At 48.2% G+C, this 23410-nt stretch overlaps 1 protein-coding gene across 1 annotated transcript in view; it reads left to right on the top strand.

The window, feature by feature from the left end:
* Positions 1 to 23410, top strand: part of LOC119954471 (growth factor receptor-bound protein 7-like) — a 119254-nt gene that overhangs the window by 44707 nt on the left and 51137 nt on the right. The window contains exons 4-6 of the mRNA XM_038779730.1: positions 9403 to 9559; positions 11767 to 11888; positions 16618 to 16692. Coding sequence (XP_038635658.1) covers positions 9403 to 9559; positions 11767 to 11888; positions 16618 to 16692 — 354 coding nt within the window. The remainder of the gene's footprint in view (positions 1 to 9402; positions 9560 to 11766; positions 11889 to 16617; positions 16693 to 23410) is intronic.

The raw sequence follows: 23410 nt of genomic DNA, 5'->3' as shown, positions 1-23410 counted from the left end.
CTAAATTTTAAAAATGATATTTGTAATCATATCATCATGAAGCAATTATCTTAACAATATTATGTTAAAGGTGCTATACAATCCAAGTTGATTTTTACTTGGAAGAGGGAATAAGGTGCCATGGGGAAGGTGGTGGGATATCATTGGGAAGGGGAGGGGGTCTTTGATTCTTGTGCGTATTAGAACATAGAACATACAGTGCAGAAGGAGGCCATTCGGCCCATCGGGTCTGCACCGACCCACTTAAGCCCTCACTTCCACCCTATCCCCTTAACCCAATAATCCCTCCTAACCTTTTTGGTCACTAAGGGCCAATCCACCTAGCCGGCACGTCTTTGGACCGTGGGAGGAAACCGGAGCACCCGGAGGAAACCCACGCAGCCATGGGGAGAACGTGCAGACTCCCCACAGACAGTGACCCAGCGGGGAATTGAACCTGGGACCCTGGCGTTGTAAAGCCACAATGCTAACCACTTGTGCTACCCAAAATCCCAGGTATTGGAACTGATATCGCTGGGCGTGGAGTTAGAGGCACAGTTTTCCTTTTTTTTTTAAATTTAGAGTACCCAATTAATTTTTTCCAATTAAGGGACAATTTAGCGTGGCCAATCCACCTACCCTGCACATCTTTGGGTTGTGGGGGCGAAACCCACGCAGACACGGAGAGAATATGGAAACTCCACATGGACAGTGACCCAGAGCCGGGGTCGAACCTGGGACCTCAGCGCCATGAGGCTGCAGTGCTACCGTGCTGCCCAGGCACAGTTTTCCTGAGGGTAAACAGGGACGGGAAGGCTCCCAACCCCACCCTAAGGACAAAGGTCGGTGAAAGTCAGACCCTTGGACCTAATTCCCAGAAAGAAGTTAATAACATTGGGCAAACAGATTGGGGCGGGGGGGGGGGGGGGGGGGGGAGTGCAGAGTTTCTCTGTATTAAGACGGGCCAAAGGGCCTTTGTTATTCGTGAGGATCATGTGATCATATGGGTTACTGCTTGTATCAGGTTGAGCTGCCTATTATACGCCGTCTCCAATAACATTATCAATCGTGTCATTGGAACGATAGTGGAGACGGCTGTGTACATTTGGCGATTCAGATCCGTTTTACATTATTGTCAATTATCAAGGAGCCCGGTGTGTTAAAGCCCTGGCTCTTTGTCAGTGATGTCATCGTCTTAATAGCTGCCAAAGTTATGCCTGAAAGGTCAAATCCAGACCTACCATTTGCAGCCTGTTTGTGGTTGCCAAGTGACATTAAATATGTCTAGACACAGGTCATGCGCCATGATTTATGGCCACTATAAATAGTTTTAGTGCTGAGGTAAGAGAACCTAATGTAAACAGCTGACTGCATAGCCCAATGTCTCAAAGTTACAGTCCTTACTCTGGCCCTCTGGCAGGTTTGAGTGGAGTGAGGGAGAGACATGAGGCTGTGTCTTTTCTGTTTTGTCATATTTCCTGGCCAGGGAAGCACTGGGACATGGCAGCTATGAAAACAGGTATTTCCCTACCTGTGTCAGGTATGTGGTGCAACAATCAACACCTGGGAACATAAACACTCACCTGGCCACTGCTGAACTTTGAACATCTTGATAATTAAGTTTCTGTTCACCCTCAGATTATCTCAATTTATTCAGCCCTAGGACTATCATTTCAATCAGAGTGAATGTGAGTCTATTTCACTGTGTGAGAGGCAGGAGCAGGTACAGTCAGGAGCAGAGTTTTACAGATTCGATTCTCCCCTCTCCCTCCAGTCTATCTGTATTTAACAGGTACATAGGTCCCAGTCTGCTGTTGCCAACCCCTCATGATTGAATCTCAAGGAATCTCCAAAAGTTGAGGATTAATCTCCAAAATTAATCCCCAGGATTAAACCCGAGAATTCTGCAGAGAGCAAACGCCAAAGAGAATGAAATGAAAAATGAAAATCGCTTATTGTCACGAGTAGGCTTCAATGAAGTTACTGTGAAAAGCCCCTAGTCGCCACATTCCGGCGCCTGTCCGGGGAGGCTGATACGGGAATCGAACCGTGCTGCTGGCCTGCTTGGTCTGCTTTAAAAGCCAGCGATTTAGCCCAGTGAGCTAAATCAGCCCCATTGGATCTTTCAAAACCAGTGGTTGGGATTTTCCGGTCCCATGGTGGGTTTTGTCACAGTGGATGAGGCGAGCCAGTAGCCACCAATGGGATGTTGCTCTCTCGACAAAGTCTCTGAGCTTTTGTGTGGCTAACCCACTACACCACCGGGGAACCCACTGCAAAGGGTCACCTTTGGCAGGACAGGAACATTCCGCTGTCGGGAAGAGCTGGAAAATCTTTTTCAATTTTCTTTGAATACTTTCATTCATTAAAAAAATAAAGTTTGGAAAAGCAGGAAAGAATCATTCAATAGGATAATTGGGACTGGCTCTGGGAGTGGTGTAAAGGTCTTGTTGGATGGCCTGATTTATTACAAGAACACTTCTAGCTAAAGCAAGAAATGATTTGTTAACATTAACTGTGGGTCAAATATATACAAAACAACAGATGAATAACAGTATGAACATCCGCAAGCAATCTCTCTCTCCCAGCTCCCTAGTCAGACTGAGGTCACCTGACTCTAACATTCACTGAAACACTAATGAGATTCTTAGTGGCCAGTCGGTGAATTACAATACAACCATCATATCACTGCAGGTGGGACCTGTGCAAGCTGGATGGGATACACCTGGGCAGGAGCGGGACTGATGTCCTTGGGGCTGGCAGGGGTGGGGGGAGGGGGGGAAGAGAGACTTGCTAGAGCGTTTGGGGAGGGTTTAGACTAATATGGCAGGGTGGTGGGAACCTATGTAAGGATTCAGAGGAGAGGGAATCAAGAACACGAGAAAAAGATAATAAGGCTAATGAGCAAAGTGGTAGGCAGAGGTATCAAGAGCCTATAAGACATAATGATACTGTATAAAATAGTAGGGACAGGACAAGGAACGTTAAAAGGACTAACCTTAAGGTTTTGTACCTGTACGCACAAAGCATTGAAATAAAATGGATGAATTAGTTGCGCAGATAGATACAAAGAGGTATGATATAGTTGGGATTACGGAGACATGGCACCAAGATGACCAAGGATGGGAACTAAACATTGAGGGCTATTAAGTTTTTAGGAAGGACAGACAGAAAGGAAAAGGTGGTGGAGTTGCATTGTTGATTAAAGAAGATATTGATACAATATTGAGGAAATATATTAGTATAGATTATGTGAAATCTGTCTGGGTCGAGTTAAGAAACACAAAGGGGCAAAATACATTCGTAGGGGTGGTATACAGACCCCAAACTGCAGTGGCAATGTTGGGAGTATCATTCAACAGGAAATCAGGGATGAATGGGATAAAGGAACATCTGTGATTATGGGTGACTTTAATCTGTATATAGATTTGGTGAGTCAAATTAGTCACAGTACATTAGAGGAGGAATCTCTGGAGTGTGTGCGGGATGGTTTTCTGGACCAATACATTGAGGAACCAACAAGGGAACAGGCCGTCTTGGACTGGGTATTGTGCGATGAGAAAGGATTCGTTAACAATCTAGTTGTGAGAGAACCCTTGGGGATGAGTGACCGTAATATGGTAGAATTCTTTATCAAGGTGGATAGTGAGGTAGTTCAGGGTCCTGAACCTCAATAAGGGTAACGATGATGGTATGAGGTGTGAGCTGGCAATGATGGGCTGGGAAACATTACTGAAAGGCAGGACAGTGGACAGGCAATGGCAGGCATTCAAGGAACAAATAGGTGAACTCCAATAGTTGTTTATTCCTATTTGGTGCAAGAGTAGAAAGGGAACTGTGGCCAAGCCATGGTTTACAAAGGAAATTAGAGATAGTATTAGATTCAAAGAAGAGACATACAAATTACAAGGAAAAGCAATAGACCTGAGGATTGGGAACAGTTTAAAATTCAGCAAAGGCAGACCAAGGGATTGATTAAAAGGGAGAAAATACAATATGAAAGTAAGCTAGCGGGGAGCATAAAAACTGACTGTAAACGTTTCTGTAGGTATTTAAAGAGAAAAATATTGATTGAAAATTGATGTACAGTTAGATTTAGATTTATTGTCATGTGTACTGAGGTACAGTGAAAAGTATTGTTCTGCATACACGCGTACAGTCCAGGCAGATCGTTCCATACATTAATAAACATAGGACATACGATAAATACACAATGTAAATACGTAGACTCAGACAACGGGTGAAGCATATGGAGTGTAGTACTACTCAGTAGAGAAGATGTGTAAAAAAATCAGTTCAGTCAATAAGAGGGTCATTTAGGAGTCTGGTGACAGCGGGGAAGAAGCTGTTTTTGAGTCTGTTTGTGCGTGTTCCCAGACTGCTGTATCTCCTGCCCGATGGAAGAAGTTGGAAGAGTGAGTAAGCCGGGTGGGAGGGGTCTTTGATTATGCTGCCCGCTTTCCCCAGGCAGTGGGAGGTGTAGACAGCGTCAATGGATGGGAGGTGGTTTTGCGTGATGGGCTAGACTGTATTCACGACTCTGTGTAGTCTCTCGCAGTCTTGGGTCGAGCAGTTGCCATACCAGGCTGTGATGCAGCCAGATAGGATGCTTTCCAGGTGCATCTGTAAAAGTCGGTAAGAGTTAATGTGGACATGCCGAATTTCCTTAGTTTCCTGAGGAAGGGAAGGCGCTGTTGTGCTTTCTTGGTCCTAATGTTGACATGAATGGACCAGGACAGATTTTTGGTGATGTGCACACCTAGGAATTTGAAGCTGTCAACCATCTCCACCTCGGCCCTGTTGATGCAGACAGGGGTGTGTACAGTACTTTGCTTCCTGAAGTCAATGACCAGCTCTTTAGTTTTGCTGACATAAAGGAAGATATTGTTGTCGTTATAACATGCAACTAGCATCCCTCCCGTATTCTGACTCATTGTTGTTCGAGATCCGACCCACTGTGGTTCAGTCATCAGCAAACTTGTAGATGGAGTTTGAGCTGTATTTTGCCATAATGTCATGTGTGTACAGGGAGTATAGTAGGGAGCTAAATACGCAGCCTTATGGGGTCCCGGTATTGAGACTATGATGGAAGAGGTGTCGTTTATCTTTACTCATTCTGGTCTGTAGGCAGGAAATCGAGTATCCAGTTGCAGAGGGAGGAGTCCTATGTTTTGGAGTTTGTATATGAGATTGGCTGGAAACTAGCAAAATCATTTATAAAAAAAAATTTAGAGTACCCAATTCATTTTTTCCAATTAAGGGCCAATTTAGCGTGTTCAATCCACCTACCTTGCACATCTTTGGGTTGTGGGGGCGAAACCCACGCAGACACGGGGAGAATGTGCAAACTCCACAGTGACCCAGAGCCGGGATCGATCCTGGGACCTCGGCGCCGCGAGACTGCAGTGCTAACCACTGCGCCACCGTGCTGCCCTAAACTAGCGAAATCATAAAGGGGACAAAGAAATTGCTGAGGAACTAAATTTGTACTTTGCTTCAGTCTTCACAAAGGAAGATACCGGAAATTCTGAGAAACACAAGTTTCAGTGAGGAGCTGAAGGAAATTAGTATTGGTAAAGAAATGGTTTGGGGGAAATTAATGAGATTGAAGATGGATAAATCTCCAGGGCCCCATAATCTTCATCCCAGAGAACTTCAGGAAGTGGCCCTGGAAATAGTCGATCCGTTGGTGGTCATTTTTAAAAATTCTTTGGACTCTGGAATGATTTCTACAGATTGGAGGGTAGCCAATGTAACCCCGCTATTTAAAAAGGGAGGAAGAAAGAAAACAGGGAACTATAGACCAGTGAGCCTGACGTCGAGATTAGGGAAGTTGCTAGAGTCCATTATCAAGGATTTCATAGCACAGCATTTGGAAAGCAGTGGTATAATCAGACAAAGTCAGCATGGATTTATGAAAGGGAAATCATGCTCGACAAATCTACTCGAATTCTTTGAAGATGTAACCAGTAGAGTTGACCAGGGAGAACTGGTGTATGTGATTTATTTAGACTTTCAGAAGGCTTTCAACAAGGTCTCACATAGCAGGTTAATATATAAAGTTAAAGCGCATGGGATTGTGGGTAGTGCCTTGAGATTGAATGAAAGCTGGTTAGTAGATAGGATGCAAAAAGTTGGAATAATTGGGTCTTTTTCTGATTGGCAGGCAGTGATTAGTGGGGTACCACAGGGATCAGGGCTGGGACCCCAACTGTTCACATTATATATTAATGACTTGGACAAGGGAACTAAATGTATTGGGATGGATTTCCCGATTCTGCGGCTATGTCCGCAGGATCCGTCTGGGCACACGACCATCCCCGAACGGTGTGAGCACACGCCCCACGCTGTCGGGGACTCGGCCCATCAGGGGCAGAGCATCGGGGGAGGGCCTCAGGTGTACTCCCCGCGCACGCTGTTTTTGAGGGGGCGGCGCATCGGAAAACAGCCCCGCCCCCGATTCCAGCGTAAACGGGGAGTCTCTGGCCGATTGCCGAACACGATTTTGGCGTCAGCGATCGGAGAATCCCGCCCATTATCTCCAAATTCTCAGATGATAGAAAGTTGGTTGGGAGGGTGAGCTGTGAGGAGGATACAGAATGGCTTCAGCGTGATTTGACAGGCTGAGGGGTGGAGGTGATGAGGAATTTCTTCACCCAGAGAGTGGTGAATCTGTGGAATTCACTATCACAGAAAATAATTGTGTAATTTCAAGAAGGAATTAGATACAGCTCTTGAGGCTAAAGGGAACAAGGGAAAAGGGGGGAAGGCGGCTTCAGGGTATTGAACTTGATGATCAGCCATGATCATAATGAATGGCGGAGCAGGCTGGAAGGGCTGAATGGCCTCTCCTGCTTCTATTTTCTATGTATGTTTCCATGTGTAATGTTTGCCTTCCAATTGGTTAGGGGCAATGGAGGACTGTCTGGGTGGGTGTTTTAGGCATTTGATTGTAGCAGTGTAAATAGGCTAATAGAGGCAGGAAGTGACTCACTGAAACCTTGAGAACTATGGGACTATGTGCAACCAGAATTGTCAGCTGTACCCCAACCCCGTGGAGTCCTATCAATTACTGTAATTATAAGGAGCATTTCACTGCAGGGAGTCAAGTCGTGGAAAACCCTCACTGACCAGAGTGCCTGGCGACAAGCAGTCAGAAAGGGTGTGGAAAAATCAGGGAACCAAAGCAATGACCATATGGCAGCAAAGAGAGCCTGTGGTAAGGATATCACCAGTCGTCCTTGGACCAACGCTATTCAACTGTTCCAGCTGTGTGGAAGGGGCTGCCAGTCACAAATCAGCCTCTCCAACCACAACAGACAACATTCAATACAAAGGTTACATACACCTTTGGCACAGTTCATCATCTCCTGAAACAGATGGATGCCATCTTTACTACAGGGATGGAGGAAGATTGCACCTTGCTTATCCCACACTGGGTAGACTGTGACCGGCTCTCATCTCCATATTAGAAAATCCATTTAGAGATAGGGGGACTGGAGAAGGTGAAAATAATATTAACCAGAACAGTATTGGAACTGCGATCTTGTATCTATCGGAGAAAGAGTGGGGTTCTTCCCTCCACAAGAAACGAGAGGGTTAAGGGATGACTTGAAAGAGACCTTTACAATTCTGAAAGGGTTTTGACTGAATGGACGAGGAGAAGATGTTTCCACCTGTAAGGGGAAATTAGAATTACGGATCATCAAAATCAGATAATCACTAATAAATTCAATAGGGAATTCCGGAGGACCATATTTACCCAAAGAGTGATGAGAATGTGGCACTTATACTGGGAGTGGGTGAAGTGAATAGCATATCAATAAATGTAAGGGAAAGCTGGCCAAGTACACGAGGAGGAAGAAATAAAAGGACCTGCTGACAGGGTGAGGTGAAGAGACGTCGGAGGAGCCTTGTATGGAACACAAGCACTGACGTGGAGCAGGTGGGACAGCACGGTAGCATAGTGGTTAGCACAGTTGCTTCACAGCTCCAGGGTCCCAGGTTCGATTCCCAGCTTGGGTCACTGTCTGTGCGGACGGAGTCTGCATGTTCTCCCCGTGTCTGCGTGGGTTTCCTCCGGGTGCTGCGGTTTCCTCCCACAGTCCAAAGATGTGCGGGTTGGGTGAATTGGCTGTGCTAAATTGCCCTTTGTGGTCAAAACAAAAGGTTGGGTGGGGTTGATGGGTTATGGGGAGGGTGGGGCTATGGAGTTGAGTAGGGTGCTCTTTCCAAGGGCCGGTGCAGACTCGATGGGCCGAATGGCCTCCTTCTGGACTGTAAATTCTATGAAATCTATGAATGGCCTGTTCCTGTGTGTAAATTCTTTGGAATTAATTTCCACATTGCATCTGCTGATCAGCCACTGAGAGTGGAAAGTCTGCAACATGAGCTACCTAACAATGTGAAACTGCTCTCTGATCAACAATTAGTTTCATGGCCTCTATCTGCACAGAAACATAATCTGGCTCTTGTACAGACTCATCTGTCAATGTCTGCTTCAGTGTGACAAAGGCACAACCATGGTCTGTTTGTCTGATAACAATCGTTACGGCTGACGTGTTTCACCTGCCTAAGCTACGCCAAACTGTCTCGTCTCCGCGGTTACAGTGATGCTGTGAATTATTTTTTTTATAAATTTAGACTACCCAATTATATATATTTTTCCAATTAAGGGGCAATTTAGCGTGGCCAATCCACCTACTCTACACATTTTTGGGTTGTGGGGGTGAAACCCACGCAGACACGGGGAGAATGTGCAAACTCCACACGGACAGTGACCCAGAGCCGGGATTGAACCTAGGACCTCGGCACGGTGAACGCTGTGAATTCTGATGAGTGGACCCCAGATTTCTTTTAAAAATTAAAATATTATATACACATGCAGCCAGTGCACAGAATCAAAGGCAAATACATCAGTCAAAGTCAAATCTCCACTGCTTTGACAATGAGTCTCCCAGACTGGAAACGTTAGCTCCCTTCTCTCTCCACAGACGCTGTCAGACCTGCTGAGATTGACCAGTATTTGCTGTTTTTGCTCCACATTTATGGCTCTTGGATTGCAATGTGTCAGACAATACATCAAAGTTTCTCTTAATTCCTTCGTCAGACCCTTAGCCACACATCTTTAATGTCTGTATGTTAACAAGGAGACAATTGTAATCTGAACACTCTCCTTGGCAAGCTGCCAACAGGAGTGGTTTGGCAGCAAGGGTCATGTACAGGTTGGTTGACAGCATGTGTAGAGAAACACAAAGCTGCAGAGGTAAAAGTCAGGCTCAATGTTCCTCCGTGACTGGATATTCCACCTGAAAACTCCTGCCCAAGGCTAATCCCGCTGATGTCACTCAAATTTCAGGAAAATCCTGTTAGACTTCTCCATTCTCTCACTATCCTTCTATTCTCTCTCTCTCCATAACACAGGTTATTACTATCTTCAGTGAAGATGGAATGAAGAAGTCACTTGAAATCACGGCTACAGTAAAAGCACGGGACATTTGCCACTTGCTAGTGGAGACGAATCGCTGTCTCGATGAGGAGAACTGGACCATAGTGGAGGTTCACTCCAACACTGCACTAGGTAACTACAGCAACTGGGTAATCATAGAATTTACAGTGCAGAAGGAGGCCATTCGGCCCATCGAGTCTGCACCGGCTCCTGGAAAGAGCCCCCTATCCAAGGTCAACACCTCCACCCTATCCCCATAACCCAGTAACCCTACCCAACACTAAGGGCAATTTTGGACATTAAGGGCAATTTATCATGGCCAATCCACCTAACCTGCACATCTTTGGACTGTGGGAGGAAACCAGAGCACCCGGAGGAAACCCACGCAGACACGGGGAGGACGTGCAGACTCCACACAGACAGTGACCCAGCCGGGAATCGAACCTGGGACCCTGGAGCTGTGAAGCGATTGTGCTAACGACAATGCTACCGTGCTGCCCACCGTACTGTGGTAACCACAGCAACTGGGTAGACCTCATCCCTCATCCTCACCTTCGCCCCTCACATGAGGATGTGGGCATTGCTGGCAAGGTCAGAATTTGTTGCCCGTCCCTAATTGTGCTTGAACCACGTGGTTTCTGGGCCATTTCAGTGAACCACGTGGTTTCTGGGCCATTTCAGTGAACCACGTGGTTTCTGGGCCATTTCAGTGAACCACGTGGTTTCTGGGCCATTTCAGTGGGTAGTTGAGAGTCAAGCACATTGCTGTGGTTCTGGAATTGTATGTAGGCCAGACCAGGCCAGGTAGAAGGCAGATTTCCTTCCGACAATGGTCACCGTTACTGAGACGAGCTTTTATATTCCAGATTTATGAATTGAATTAAAATTCCACCATCGGCCATGGTGGGATTTGAACTCATGTTAGCCTGGGCCTCCAGGTTACTGGGCCAGTGACATTACCAGTATGACACCATTAACCCCCCCCCCTCTCCCCACCTAAATAAAACTGGGACAAATAATAATAATCGCTTATTGTCACAAGTAGGCTTCAGTGAAGTTACTGTGAAAAGCCCCTAGTCGCCACATTCCGGCGCCTGTTCGGGGCGGCCGGTACGGAAAGGGCTGTATTCCACCTGTGCTCCTGCTCAGTGCATTTAAAATAAAAGTACAGCGGTGATGATCCACATGACTGAATATCCTGATGCGACTCAGCCTCTGTCTCAGACATGGGACAGTCAGTATACAGGATTCCAGTGTGTGATGGGCCAGGGTTTAGAGAACCCCAAAGTGTATCATGGAGTTCACCTGACCCTCAACCTTTAATAGATTGTGGTATGGGGAGCACACGGCCCACTCTACAGGTGTGGTACAGCAGAAATGGAAAAGTATTTTTTAAAGCAAAACAAAGTTTATTCTATGAACTCAAGTTAACCATTTTAAACCATACAGTGAACATCTTAGCAACCATTAATTCAAATACAACCCCCAAAGACTATAACACTAAGTAAACCTTTAAGTTAACCTTTTTAACATCCATACGACTTAAAAGCAAAATCTTTAACAGAAGCACATCAGGTTAAAGTCACTACTGAAAACATTTATAATTCTGAATTCACCAAATGATCAAGAGATAGTCTTTTGATGGCAGAGAGAACAGCAGTACACCTGCTCTGTCTGGCTTCAGCTCCAACACGGAAAACGAAACTAAAACACACCCTGCAGCAAACAGCCTAAAACGAAAGTAAAAAGCTGACTGACAGCCCAGCTCCACCCACTCTGACATCACTGCAATTATAAACACCCATTTCCTGAAGGTACTCTCACTACAGATACTTATATACACACCCATTTATAAACACCCATTTCTTAAAGGTACTCTGACATGACAAGTGCCAGTCTGAGATTGTGCCCTCAGAAAGTGAGTCTGGGCATAAACACACACACATTCTCACCCCAGACTCTGCGCAAACACTGTTGCCTCACAGTATATCCACAGGATTTTGATTCAAGGACAATCTAGATTTTTTTCCCCAGCTAAGAATAAATCATGTTGCTCAGCAGAGCCGAGTACAGGCCTGACACTCCCATTTAGTATCGGATGAGGACATTTCCCCAAATAAACCTGCATTCGCCTTTCCCTCCACCTCTGCTCAAATGGATTGTTCAATGAAACTGTGAGGATACAAACTTTGTATTTGTTGCCAAAGTGTTTGGGTCCCTAGGTGATCAGGAGTTGTAGGATTTATCTGGAAGGTGAGGTGATGCTGGCTAACTCCCGCCTTGCTTTTCACCCCATGACTAATACATGCAACTTGTTTCTGACTCTCTGTCTGTCCCAGAAAGATGTCTAGAGGATCATGAGTCATTGATAGAGGTGCAGGAAACCTGGCAAATTAAGAGTGGAAGCAGATTCATCTTCAGAAAGCATTACGCAAAATACGAATTCTTCAGGAATCCTGAGGTAAGATCTGTTTGAAAGTTACTGAGATCGGGTTTGTTTTTAACTTGGACACTCTAAATCAGTGCTTTGTTAGTATGGGTATGGGACCACTTTGATATCATCATTGAGGTAAACTTTTCTCAAAGACCGAGTGTGAGTGTGGGGCATTTCAGCTACTGACAGCAAAGCACCCAGTCAGTGGAGATCTTTTCAAAACCTAGGCAACCTTTAATTAACTCCTTAGCAGTTTGAAGTTGTGGCCCCAATTGCAATAGTGAGAGGATTTGATTTCAAATTGCTGCTAAGTTTGAAACAAATCTGACTCTTTAAATAAATGTTATGTCTGAATTCTGTAGAACACAAACACCAGGAGGAGGTTTCTGTAGAACACAAACACCAGGAGACAGTTTCTGTAGAACACAAACACCAGGAGGCGGTTTCTGTAGAACACAAACACCAGGAGGAGGTTTCTGTAGAACACAAACACCAGGAGGCGGTTTCTGTAGAACACAAACACCAGGAGGAGGTTTCTGTAGAACACAAACACCAGGAGGCGGTTTCTGTAGAACACAAACACCAGGAGGAGGTTTCTGTAGAACACAAACACCAGGAGGAGGTTTCTGTAGAACACAAACACCAGGAGGCGGTTTCTGTAGAACACAAACACCAGGAGGCGGTTTCTGTAGAACACAAACACCAGGAGGCGGTTTCTGTAGAACACAAACACCAGGAGGAGGTTTCTGTAGAACACAAACACCAGGAGGAGGTTTCTGTAGAACACAAACACCAGGAGGAGGTTTCTGTAGAACACAAACACCAGGAGGAGGTTTCTGTAGAACACAAAACCCAGGAGGCGGTTTCTGTAGAACACAAACACCAGGAGGCGGTTTCTGTAGAACACAAACACCAGGAGGCGGTTTCTGTAGAACACAAACACCAGGAGGCGGTTTCTGTAGAACACAAACACCAGGAGGCGGTTTCTGTAGAAACCAAACACCAGGAGGCGGTTTCTGTAGAACACAAACACCAGGAGGAGGTTTCTGTAGAACACAAACACTAGCACAGACCTGTTGGGCTGTAAATTTTATCTAATTCCTTGTTGACTTCTCACTGGTTGAAACATTTATCAGTTCTGGAAGCTCGCTATGTGCCTAAGCTATATATCCTATAGCTCTCTACCCTATAGCTGTATATCCTATAGCTCTCTACCCTATAGCTGTATATCCTATAGCTCTCTACCCTATAGCTGTATATCCTATAGCTCTCTACCCTATAGCTGTATATCCTATAGCTCTATACCCTATAGCTGTATATCCTATAGCTCTCTACCCTATAGCTGTATACCCTATAGCTCTCTACCCTATAGCTGTATATCCTATAGCTCTCTACCCTATAGCTGTATATCCTATAGTTATATATCCTGGAGCTATATATCCTAGCTTTCTGCCCAGCTGTGTGTTGCATCTGCACACCTTAATTAGGAGGAAGCCATTCAGCCCCTCGAGCCTGCTCCGCCATTCAATAAGATTGTGGTTGATCTGATTTCAACGTCAACTGTACCTTCCACCTACACCAGATAACCTTTCACTCCCTTGTTAGTCAGGAATCTATCCCTGCCTTAAAAATATTTAAGCACACTGCCTTCACCACTTTCCAGGGATGAGAGTTCCAAAGGGTTACGAGCCACCGAGAGAAGACATGTCCTCTCATCTCCATCATAAATAGGGGACCCCGGATTTGTAAACGCTGTCCCCCTAATTCTAGTTCCTCCCACAAGGGGAAACATCCTCTCAGAATCCACCCCATCAAATCCCTGCAGGATCTTCCATGTTTCAATAAGATCACCCCTCAGTCTTCTACCACTTACCACACACTCACTGCAGCCACCAAGGTGGCTCACAGAAGACCTGTCCCCTGAGGTTGACCCACAGCTCCAGGCCAGCGGAGGGACACCCTCTTCCCCAGGGTGGGGCGCAGACTCAAGCCCACCCTCCTGAACACTGCCTGTGGAGTGGTGCCAGAGGCAGTCAGTGCTACCAGCCTTACCAGGAGGGGACAGCTGGTGATCCGGAGGGGACAGCTGGTGATCCGGAGGGGTGGCAGTCACTGTTGAGGCTGCTGCCCTGAGACAGGCAGAGAACCAGGGAGGACTGTAAAGGTCACGGTGCAGGTGCCCTCTGGTTGGGGTGAGCTTTGCTGATCCCCTGCTTCCTCTGCAGTGGGGCAGCACTTCTGAGGAGTGCCGACGCCTGGTGGGCCCTTGGTTGAACTTGGCCATACCGCATCACCAGCACGTCCTGCAAGACAAGACAAGACACATGATTAGACAGTGGGTCGGGGGAGTGAGGTGGTGGGGGTCCGGATGGTGTGGGGTTAAGCATGAGGGTGGTGTGGGGAGGAGGGTAATAGTCGAGTGGGAGTTGGTGAGGGTGGTGTGGGGGGTTTGATATACGTGTCACGTGGAACCGCAACTCAGCAGGGTCTCACTTCCTTGTCCTCGGCCGACCTCCACCCCGGCACCCTCCCTTTCCTCCACACCGCCGACCACGTTCAGTGACCCTCTGCCCTGCTGCCGGTCCGCGGTCCCCCTCCAGTTTTCTCCTGTTCCCGACGGCTATGAGTGACCCTCTCCTTGGGGTGGGGCAACAGAAAACAAGAGTGTTAGACAGTCTGACACATACAGCCCAGGGGTGGGTAAGCTGGAGGCTTCAGTGGCCAGGGCACCTGGCCATGGTGGCTGGTATGGGTGCTGGCATGCGGTGCAGGGTGGGGTTGGCCATCCTCCAGGTTGTGGGGGGGGGGGGGGGGGGGGGGGGGTCAGGTTACAGGTGTGTGGGACAGGGGCTGGTGCCAGGGGCACAGCGCTGCCTACTCACCCTGGCCGCCCTGAGGAGGGCGTGCGGTTTCTTCTGGCACTGCTGGCCGGTCCGGATGGTGTTGCTGGTGGAGCTGACCACCTCTGCCACCTACACCCAGGCAGGGTGAATGGCAGCGTCTGGCACCTACACCCAGGCAGGGTGAATGGCAGCGTCAGCCACCTACACCCAGGCAGGGTGAATGGCAGCGTCAGCCACCTACACCCAGGCAGGGTGAATGGCAGCGGCTGCCACCTACACCCAGGCAGGGTGAATGGCAGCGTCTGGCACCTACACCCAGGCAGGGTGAATGGCAGCGGCTGGCACCTACACCCAGGCAGGGTGAATGGCAGCGGCTGGCACCTACACCCAGGCAGGGTGAATGGCAGCGGCTGGCAACTATTTCCCAGGCTGGGGCACAGAGTCAACCGTCTCTCCTTCACCGCATCCAGGAGGGTTTCCAGCTGTACGCGGTGAATCTCGGGGCCGCTCTCCTCGCTGCCATCATCTTGGCTGGGATGGTGTGTGTGGGGAGTGCAGTGTTTCTCTGTGGCTGCAGCTTGTCAGCCTCCTGAGTGTCACTCACGGACCCGACCAATCCCACATCGATTCTTATTGGAATCGTTTGTGTTCCAGGTGCGGTGTCAACACTTTGGGCTGGATTCTCCAATTCTGAGGCTATGTCCGGAGCTATGTCTAGTCTTATGACCAAAAAGCCGGCACCACCCCTGCCCGATGCTCCGCCTGGTGGGGGGCTAGCAGCTGCGTCACGTAAAGCCTCCGACTTCACCTACAGACACGGACGGAGAATTGCCACTGCGGCCGCGCCATTCAACATGGCATCAGCCGCGTGCAGACCCGGCCTGTAGATTGTGCCCCCCTGTAACCCCCCTTTCCACCCCAGGACCACCCCTCTACCAGTCCCCCCAGCTCCCCCCCCCCCCCCCGGCCGACTGTGGCGGGCCGCTGGACACAGTCCGCAGCTGCCACGTGAGGTTGATGAAACCTCAGACCACAAGTGATCCACGGCTCAGGAAGTCTACCCATCAGTACGGTTTATCGGGGGAGGGCCTTCACGTGACGTCCTGAGGCCGTCCCAATGGCGTGTAGCGTACTCAGCACTGATGTCGTTTTGGAGGGGGTGGAGCATCCAAAAAACAGGGCCACCACCGATTTCGCCTTAAAAACGGATTCTCCGGCCAATCAATGAATACGATTTCGGCATCAGCAATCTGAGAATCCCACGCTTAGTCTCAGAAACAGAGAATCCAGCACTTCATTTCTTGTCAAATTGGGCCTTCAGCTCAAGGTTCACATTCAGCACCACATCTTTCTGGAGAGAAACTTTATTTCACATCAAACTTTGCTTTCAGTTCATGGTTTGACTTCAGGCTCAAGAGAACCACACCTTGACCTTCTGGAGAGGGGTCATCCCCACAGTAGCCTTCTGAAGAAGATTAGTTCGATCTTTTTAAGAGAGTTAGTCAGATCCTTCCATCCAGGCTGCAGAATCAACAGTGAAACCAAACTGGAATCTCGAGACTCTGAAACATTCCTGTTTCCCGCCAGGTCCACATTCAGGAATTACAGACACAGACCGCCACATGGGACCACGATGTCAGGATTACAATGGAGGCCTGGCTCAAAGAAGGGCAGGACTGAATATTAAATATTCCGGGACACAGGAGGGTATTGAAAGGGAGGAACGTGCAGGGCTACGGGGATGATGCAGGAGAATGACACTCTGTAAATGGTTTTTATATAGAGCTAGCACAACAGACACAATGGCCTGAATGGTATTCTGTGAATCTTGAAAATCATTGTATCAGATGGCCTGGGCGAGAGGGAGATTTGTCAAACGGGATTAAATTGTCACATTTCTCTTCCTTGAACAGCTATTCTTCCCGGTGCAGTTGGTATCAGCAAGCCTGGATGTGGATGCAGGAATCCCACACTCACAGCTGATACAGGTGAGTCAAACTCTGACACACTCACTGCTCACACAGGCGAGTCACACTCTGACACACTCTAACACACTCACAGCTGATACAGGTGAGACACACTGTGACACACTGTGACACACTCATACAGGCGAGTCACACTCTGACACACTCTAACACACTCACAGCTGATACAGGTGAGTCAAACTCTGACACTCTGACACACTCACTGCTCACACAGGCGAGTCACACTCTGACACACTCAGCTCATACAGGTGAGTCACACTCTGACACCCTGACACACTCACAGCTGATAAAGTTGAGGCACATCCTGACACACTTACAGTTGATACAGGGGAGACACCCCCTGACACACTCTTACACACTATGAAATACCTGGCACACTCACAGCTGATACAGGTGAGACACACTCACAGCTGATGAGGATGAGTCACACCCTGACACACTCACAGCTGATACAGGTGAGACACACTCACAGCTGATGAGGATGAGTCACACCCTGACACACTCACAGCTGAAACAGGTGAGTCACACCCTGACACACTTACAGTTGATACAGGTGTGACACCCCTGACACACTTACAGCTGATGCAGGTGTGACACACCCTGACACACTCACAGCTGAAACAGGTCAAACACAGTCTGACACACTCTTACACACTCTGTAATACACAGACACACTCACAGCTCAGGCAGGTGAGAATCACCCTGACACACCCTTACACACTCTGAAATACTCTGACACACTCACAGCTCATACAGGTGAGACACACTCTTACACACACACAGCTCATACAGGTGAGACACACTCTTACACACTCTGAAATACTCTGACACACTCTTGTGCACTCTGAAATACTCTGACACACTCACAACTCAGGCAGGTGAGAATCACCCTGACATGCCCTTACACATTCTGAAATACTCTTACACACTCACAGCTCATACAGGTGAGACACACTCTGACACACTCACAGCTCAGACACATGAGTCACACACTGACACACTCACAGCTCAGACACATGAGTCACACACTGACACACTCACAGCTCATACAGGTGAGACACACTCTGACACACTCACAGCTCAGACACATGCATCACACACTGACACACTCACAGCTCAGACACATGAGTCACACACTGACACACTCACAGCTCATACAGGTGAGACACACTCTGACACACTCACAGCTCAGACACATGCGTCATACACTGACACACTCACAGCTCAGACACATGAGTCACACACTGACACACTCACAGCTCAAACAGGTGAGATAAGTTCTGGCAGATTCTTACACACTCTGAAATACTCTGACACACTCACAGCTGACATAGGGGAGACACCCCCTGACACACTCTTAGATACAGAGACACCCTGACACACTCTCAGATACAGAGACACCCTGACACACTCTCAGATACAGAGACACCCCTGACACACTCTCAGATACAGAGAGACACCCTGACACACTCTCAGATACAGAGACACCCTGACACACTCTCAGATACAGAGACACCCTGACACACTCTCAGATACAGAGACACCCTGACACACTCTCAGATACAGAGACACCCTGACACACTCTCAGATACAGAGACACCCTGACACACTCTCAGATACAGAGACACCCTGACACACTCTCAGATACAGAGACACCCTGACACACTCTCAGATACAGAGACACCCTGACACACTCTCAGATACAGAGACACCCTGACACACTCTCAGATACAGAGACACCCTGACACACTCTCAGATACAGAGACACCCTGACACACTCTCAGATACAGAGACACCCTGACACACTCTCAGATACAGAGACACACCCTGACACACTCTCAGATACAGAGACACCCTGACACACTCTCAGATACAGACACACCCTGACACACTCTCAGATACAGAGACACCCTGACACACTCTCAGATACAGAGACACCCTGACACACTCTCAGATACAGACCTGACCTCTCAGATACAGAGACACCCTGACACACTCTCAGATACAGAGACACCCTGACACACTCTCAGATACAGAGACACACCCTGACACACTCTCAGATACAGAGACACCCTGACACACTCTCAGATACAGAGACACACCCTGACACACTCTCAGATACAGAGACACCCTGACACACTCTCAGATACAGAGACACACCCTGACACACTCTCAGATACAGAGACACCCTGACACACTCTCAGATACAGAGACACCCTGACACACTCTCAGATACAGAGGACACCCTGACACACTCTCAGATACAGAGACACCCTGACACACTCTCAGATACAGAGACACCCTGACACACTCTCAGATACAGAGACACCCTGACACACTCTCAGATACAGAGACACCCTGACACACTCTCAGATACAGAGACACCCTGACACACTCTCAGATACAGAGACACCCTGACACACTCTCAGATACAGAGACACCCTGACACACTCTCAGATACAGAGACACCCTGACACACTCTCAGATACAGAGAGACACCCTGACACACTCTCAGATACAGAGAGACACCCTGACACACTCTCAGATACAGAGACACCCTGACACACTCTCAGATACAGAGACACCCTGACACACTCTCAGATACAGAGACACACCCTGACACACTCTCAGATACAGAGACACCCTGACACCTCTCAGAAACACCCTGACACACTCTCAGATACAGAGACACCCTGACACACTCTCAGATACAGAGCACACCCTGACACACTCTCAGATACAGAGACACACCCTGACACACTCTCAGATACAGAGAGACACCTGACACACTCTCAGATACAGAGACACCCTGACACACTCTCAGATACAGAGACACCCTGACACACTCTCAGATACAGAGAGACACCCTGACACACTCTCAGATACAGAGACACCCTGACACACTCTCAGATACAGAGAGACACCCTGACACACTCTCAGATACAGAGACACCCTGACACACTCTCAGATACAGAGACACCCTGACACACTCTCAGATACAGAGAGACACCCTGACACACTCTCAGATACAGAGACACCCTGACACACTCTCAGATACAGAGGACACCCTGACACACTCTCAGATACAGAGAGACACCCTGACACACTCTCAGATACAGAGGACACCCTGACACACTCTCAGATACAGAGAGACCCCTGACACACTCTCAGATACAGAGACACCCTGACACACTCTCAGATACAGAGACACCCTGACACACTCTCAGATACAGAGACACCCTGACACACTCTCAGATACAGAGACACCCTGACACACTCTCAGATACAGAGAGACCCTGACACACTCTCAGATACAGAGAGACACCCTGACACACTCTCAGATACAGAGAGACACCCTGACACACTCTCAGATACAGAGACACCCTGACACACTCTCAGATACAGAGACACACCCTGACACACTCTCAGATACAGAGACACCCTGACACACTCTCAGATACAGAGAGACACCCTGACACACTCTCAGATACAGAGACACCCTGACACACTCTCAGATACAGAGAGACACCCTGACACACTCTCAGATACAGAGAGACACCCTGACACACTCTCAGATACAGAGAGACACCTGACACACTCTCAGATACAGAGACACCCTGACACACTCTCAGATACAGAGACACCCTGACACACTCTCAGATACAGAGACACCCTGACACACTCTCAGATACAGAGAGACACCCTGACACACTCTCAGATACAGAGACACCCTGACACACTCTCAGATACAGAGACACCCTGACACACTCTCAGATACAGAGACACCCTGACACACTCTCAGATACAGAGACACCCTGACACACTCTCAGATACAGAGACACCCTGACACACTCTCAGATACAGAGAGACACCCTGACACACTCTCAGATACAGAGACACCCTGACACACTCTCAGATACAGAGACACCCTGACACACTCTCAGATACAGAGACACCCTGACACACTCTCAGATACAGAGGACACCCTGACACACTCTCAAAGAACCTAACTCAGATACAGAGACACCCTGACACACTCTCAGATACAGAGAGACACCCTGACACACTCTCAGATACAGAGACACCCTGACACACTCTCAGATACAGAGACACCCTGACACACTCTCAGATACAGAGACACCCTGACACACTCTCAGATACAGAGACACCCTGACACACTCTCAGATACAGAGACACCCTGACACACTCTCAGATACAGAGACACACCCTGACACACTCTCAGATACAGAGACACCCTGACACACTCTCAGATACAGAGACACCCTGACACACTCTCAGATACAGAGACACCCTGACACACTCTCAGATACAGAGACACCCTGACACACTCTCAGATACAGAGACACCCTGACACACTCTCAGATACAGAGACACCCTGACACACTCTCAGATACAGAGACACCCTGACACACTCTCAGATACAGAGACACCCTGACACACTCTCAGATACAGAGACACCCTGACACACTCTCAGATACAGAGAGACACCCTGACACACTCTCAGATACAGAGACACCCTGACACACTCTCAGATACAGAGAGACACCCTGACACACTCTCAGATACAGAGAGACACCCTGACACACTCTCAGATACAGAGACACCCTGACACACTCTCAGATACAGAGACACCCTGACACACTCTCAGATACAGAGAGACCCTGACACACTCTCAGATACAGAGACACCCTGACACACTCTCAGATACAGAGACACCCTGACACACTCTCAGATACAGAGAGACCCTGACACACTCTCAGATACAGAGACACCCTGACACACTCTCAGATACAGAGACACACCCTGACACACTCTCAGATACAGAGACACCCTGACACACTCTCAGATACAGAGACACCCTGACACACTCTCAGATACAGAGACACCCTGACACACTCTCAGATACAGAGACACCCTGACACACTCTCAGATACAGAGAGACACCCTGACACACTCTCAGATACAGAGACACACCCTGACACACTCTCAGATACAGAGACACCCTGACACACTCTCAGATACAGAGACACCCTGACACACTCTCAGATACAGAGACACCCTGACACACTCTCAGATACAGAGACACCCTGACACACTCTCAGATACAGAGACACCCTGACACACTCTCAGATACAGAGACACCCTGACACCCTGACACACTCTCAGATACAGAGACACCCTGACACACTCTCAGATACAGAGACACCCTGACACACTCTCAGATACAGAGACACCCTGACACACTCTCAGATACAGAGACACCCTGACACACTCTCAGATACAGAGACACCCTGACACACTCTCAGATACAGAGACACCCTGACACACTCTCAGATACAGAGAGACACCCTGACACACTCTCAGATACAGAGACACCCTGACACACTCTCAGATACAGAGAGACACCCTGACACACTCTCAGATACAGAGACACCCTGACACACTCTCAGATACAGAGACACCCTGACACACTCTCAGATACAGAGAGACACCCTGACACACTCTCAGATACAGAGACACCCTGACACACTCTCAGATACAGAGACACCCTGACACACTCTCAGATACAGAGACACACCCTGACACACTCTCAGATACAGAGACACCCTGACACACTCTCAGATACAGAGACACCCTGACACACTCTCAGATACAGAGACACACCCTGACACACTCTCAGATACAGAGACACCCTGACACACTCTCAGATACAGAGACACACCTGACACACTCTCAGATACAGAGACACCCTGACACACTCTCAGATACAGAGACACCCTGACACACTCTCAGATACAGAGACACCCTGACACACTCTCAGATACAGAGACACCCTGACACACTCTCAGATACAGAGACACCCTGACACACTCTCAGATACAGAGACACCCTGACACACTCTCAGATACAGAGACACCCTGACACACTCTCAGATACAGAGACACCCTGACACACTCTCAGATACAGAGACACCCTGACACACTCTCAGATACAGAGAGACACCCTGACACACTCTCAGATACAGAGAGACACCCTGACACACTCTCAGATACAGAGACACCCTGACACACTCTCAGATACAGAGAGACACCCTGACACACTCTCAGATACAGAGACACCCTGACACACTCTCAGATACAGAGACACACCCTGACACACTCTCAGATACAGAGAGACACCCTGACACACTCTCAGATACAGAGACACCCTGACACACTCTCAGATACAGAGACACCCTGACACACTCTCAGATACAGAGACACCCTGACACACATAAGAACATTAAGAACAAAAGAACTAGGAGCAGGAGTAGGCCATCTGGCCCCTCGAGCCTGCTGCACCATTCAATGAGATCATGGCTGATCTTTTGTGGACTCAGCTCCACTTTACCGGCCCGAACACCATAACCCTTAATCCCTGTATTCTTCAAAAAACTATCTATCTTTACCTTAAAAACATGTAATGAAGGAGCCTCAACTGCTTCACTGGGGAAGGAATTTCATAGATTCACAACCCTTTGGGTGAAGAAGTTCCTCCTAAATCTACTTCCTCTTATTTTGAGGCTTTGTCCCCTAGTTCTGCTTTCACCCACCAGTGGAAACAACCTGCCCGCATCTATCCTATCTATTCCCTTCATAATTTTATATGTTTCTATAAGATCCCCCCTCATCCTTCTAAATTCCAACGAGTACAGTCCCAG

Source organism: Scyliorhinus canicula, chromosome 19, assembly GCF_902713615.1.
Source record: "Scyliorhinus canicula chromosome 19, sScyCan1.1, whole genome shotgun sequence".
Lineage (NCBI taxonomy): Eukaryota > Metazoa > Chordata > Chondrichthyes > Carcharhiniformes > Scyliorhinidae > Scyliorhinus > Scyliorhinus canicula.
The sequence above is the reverse complement of the archived record's forward strand: the minus strand, read 5'-3'. Positions and strand labels throughout refer to the sequence as shown.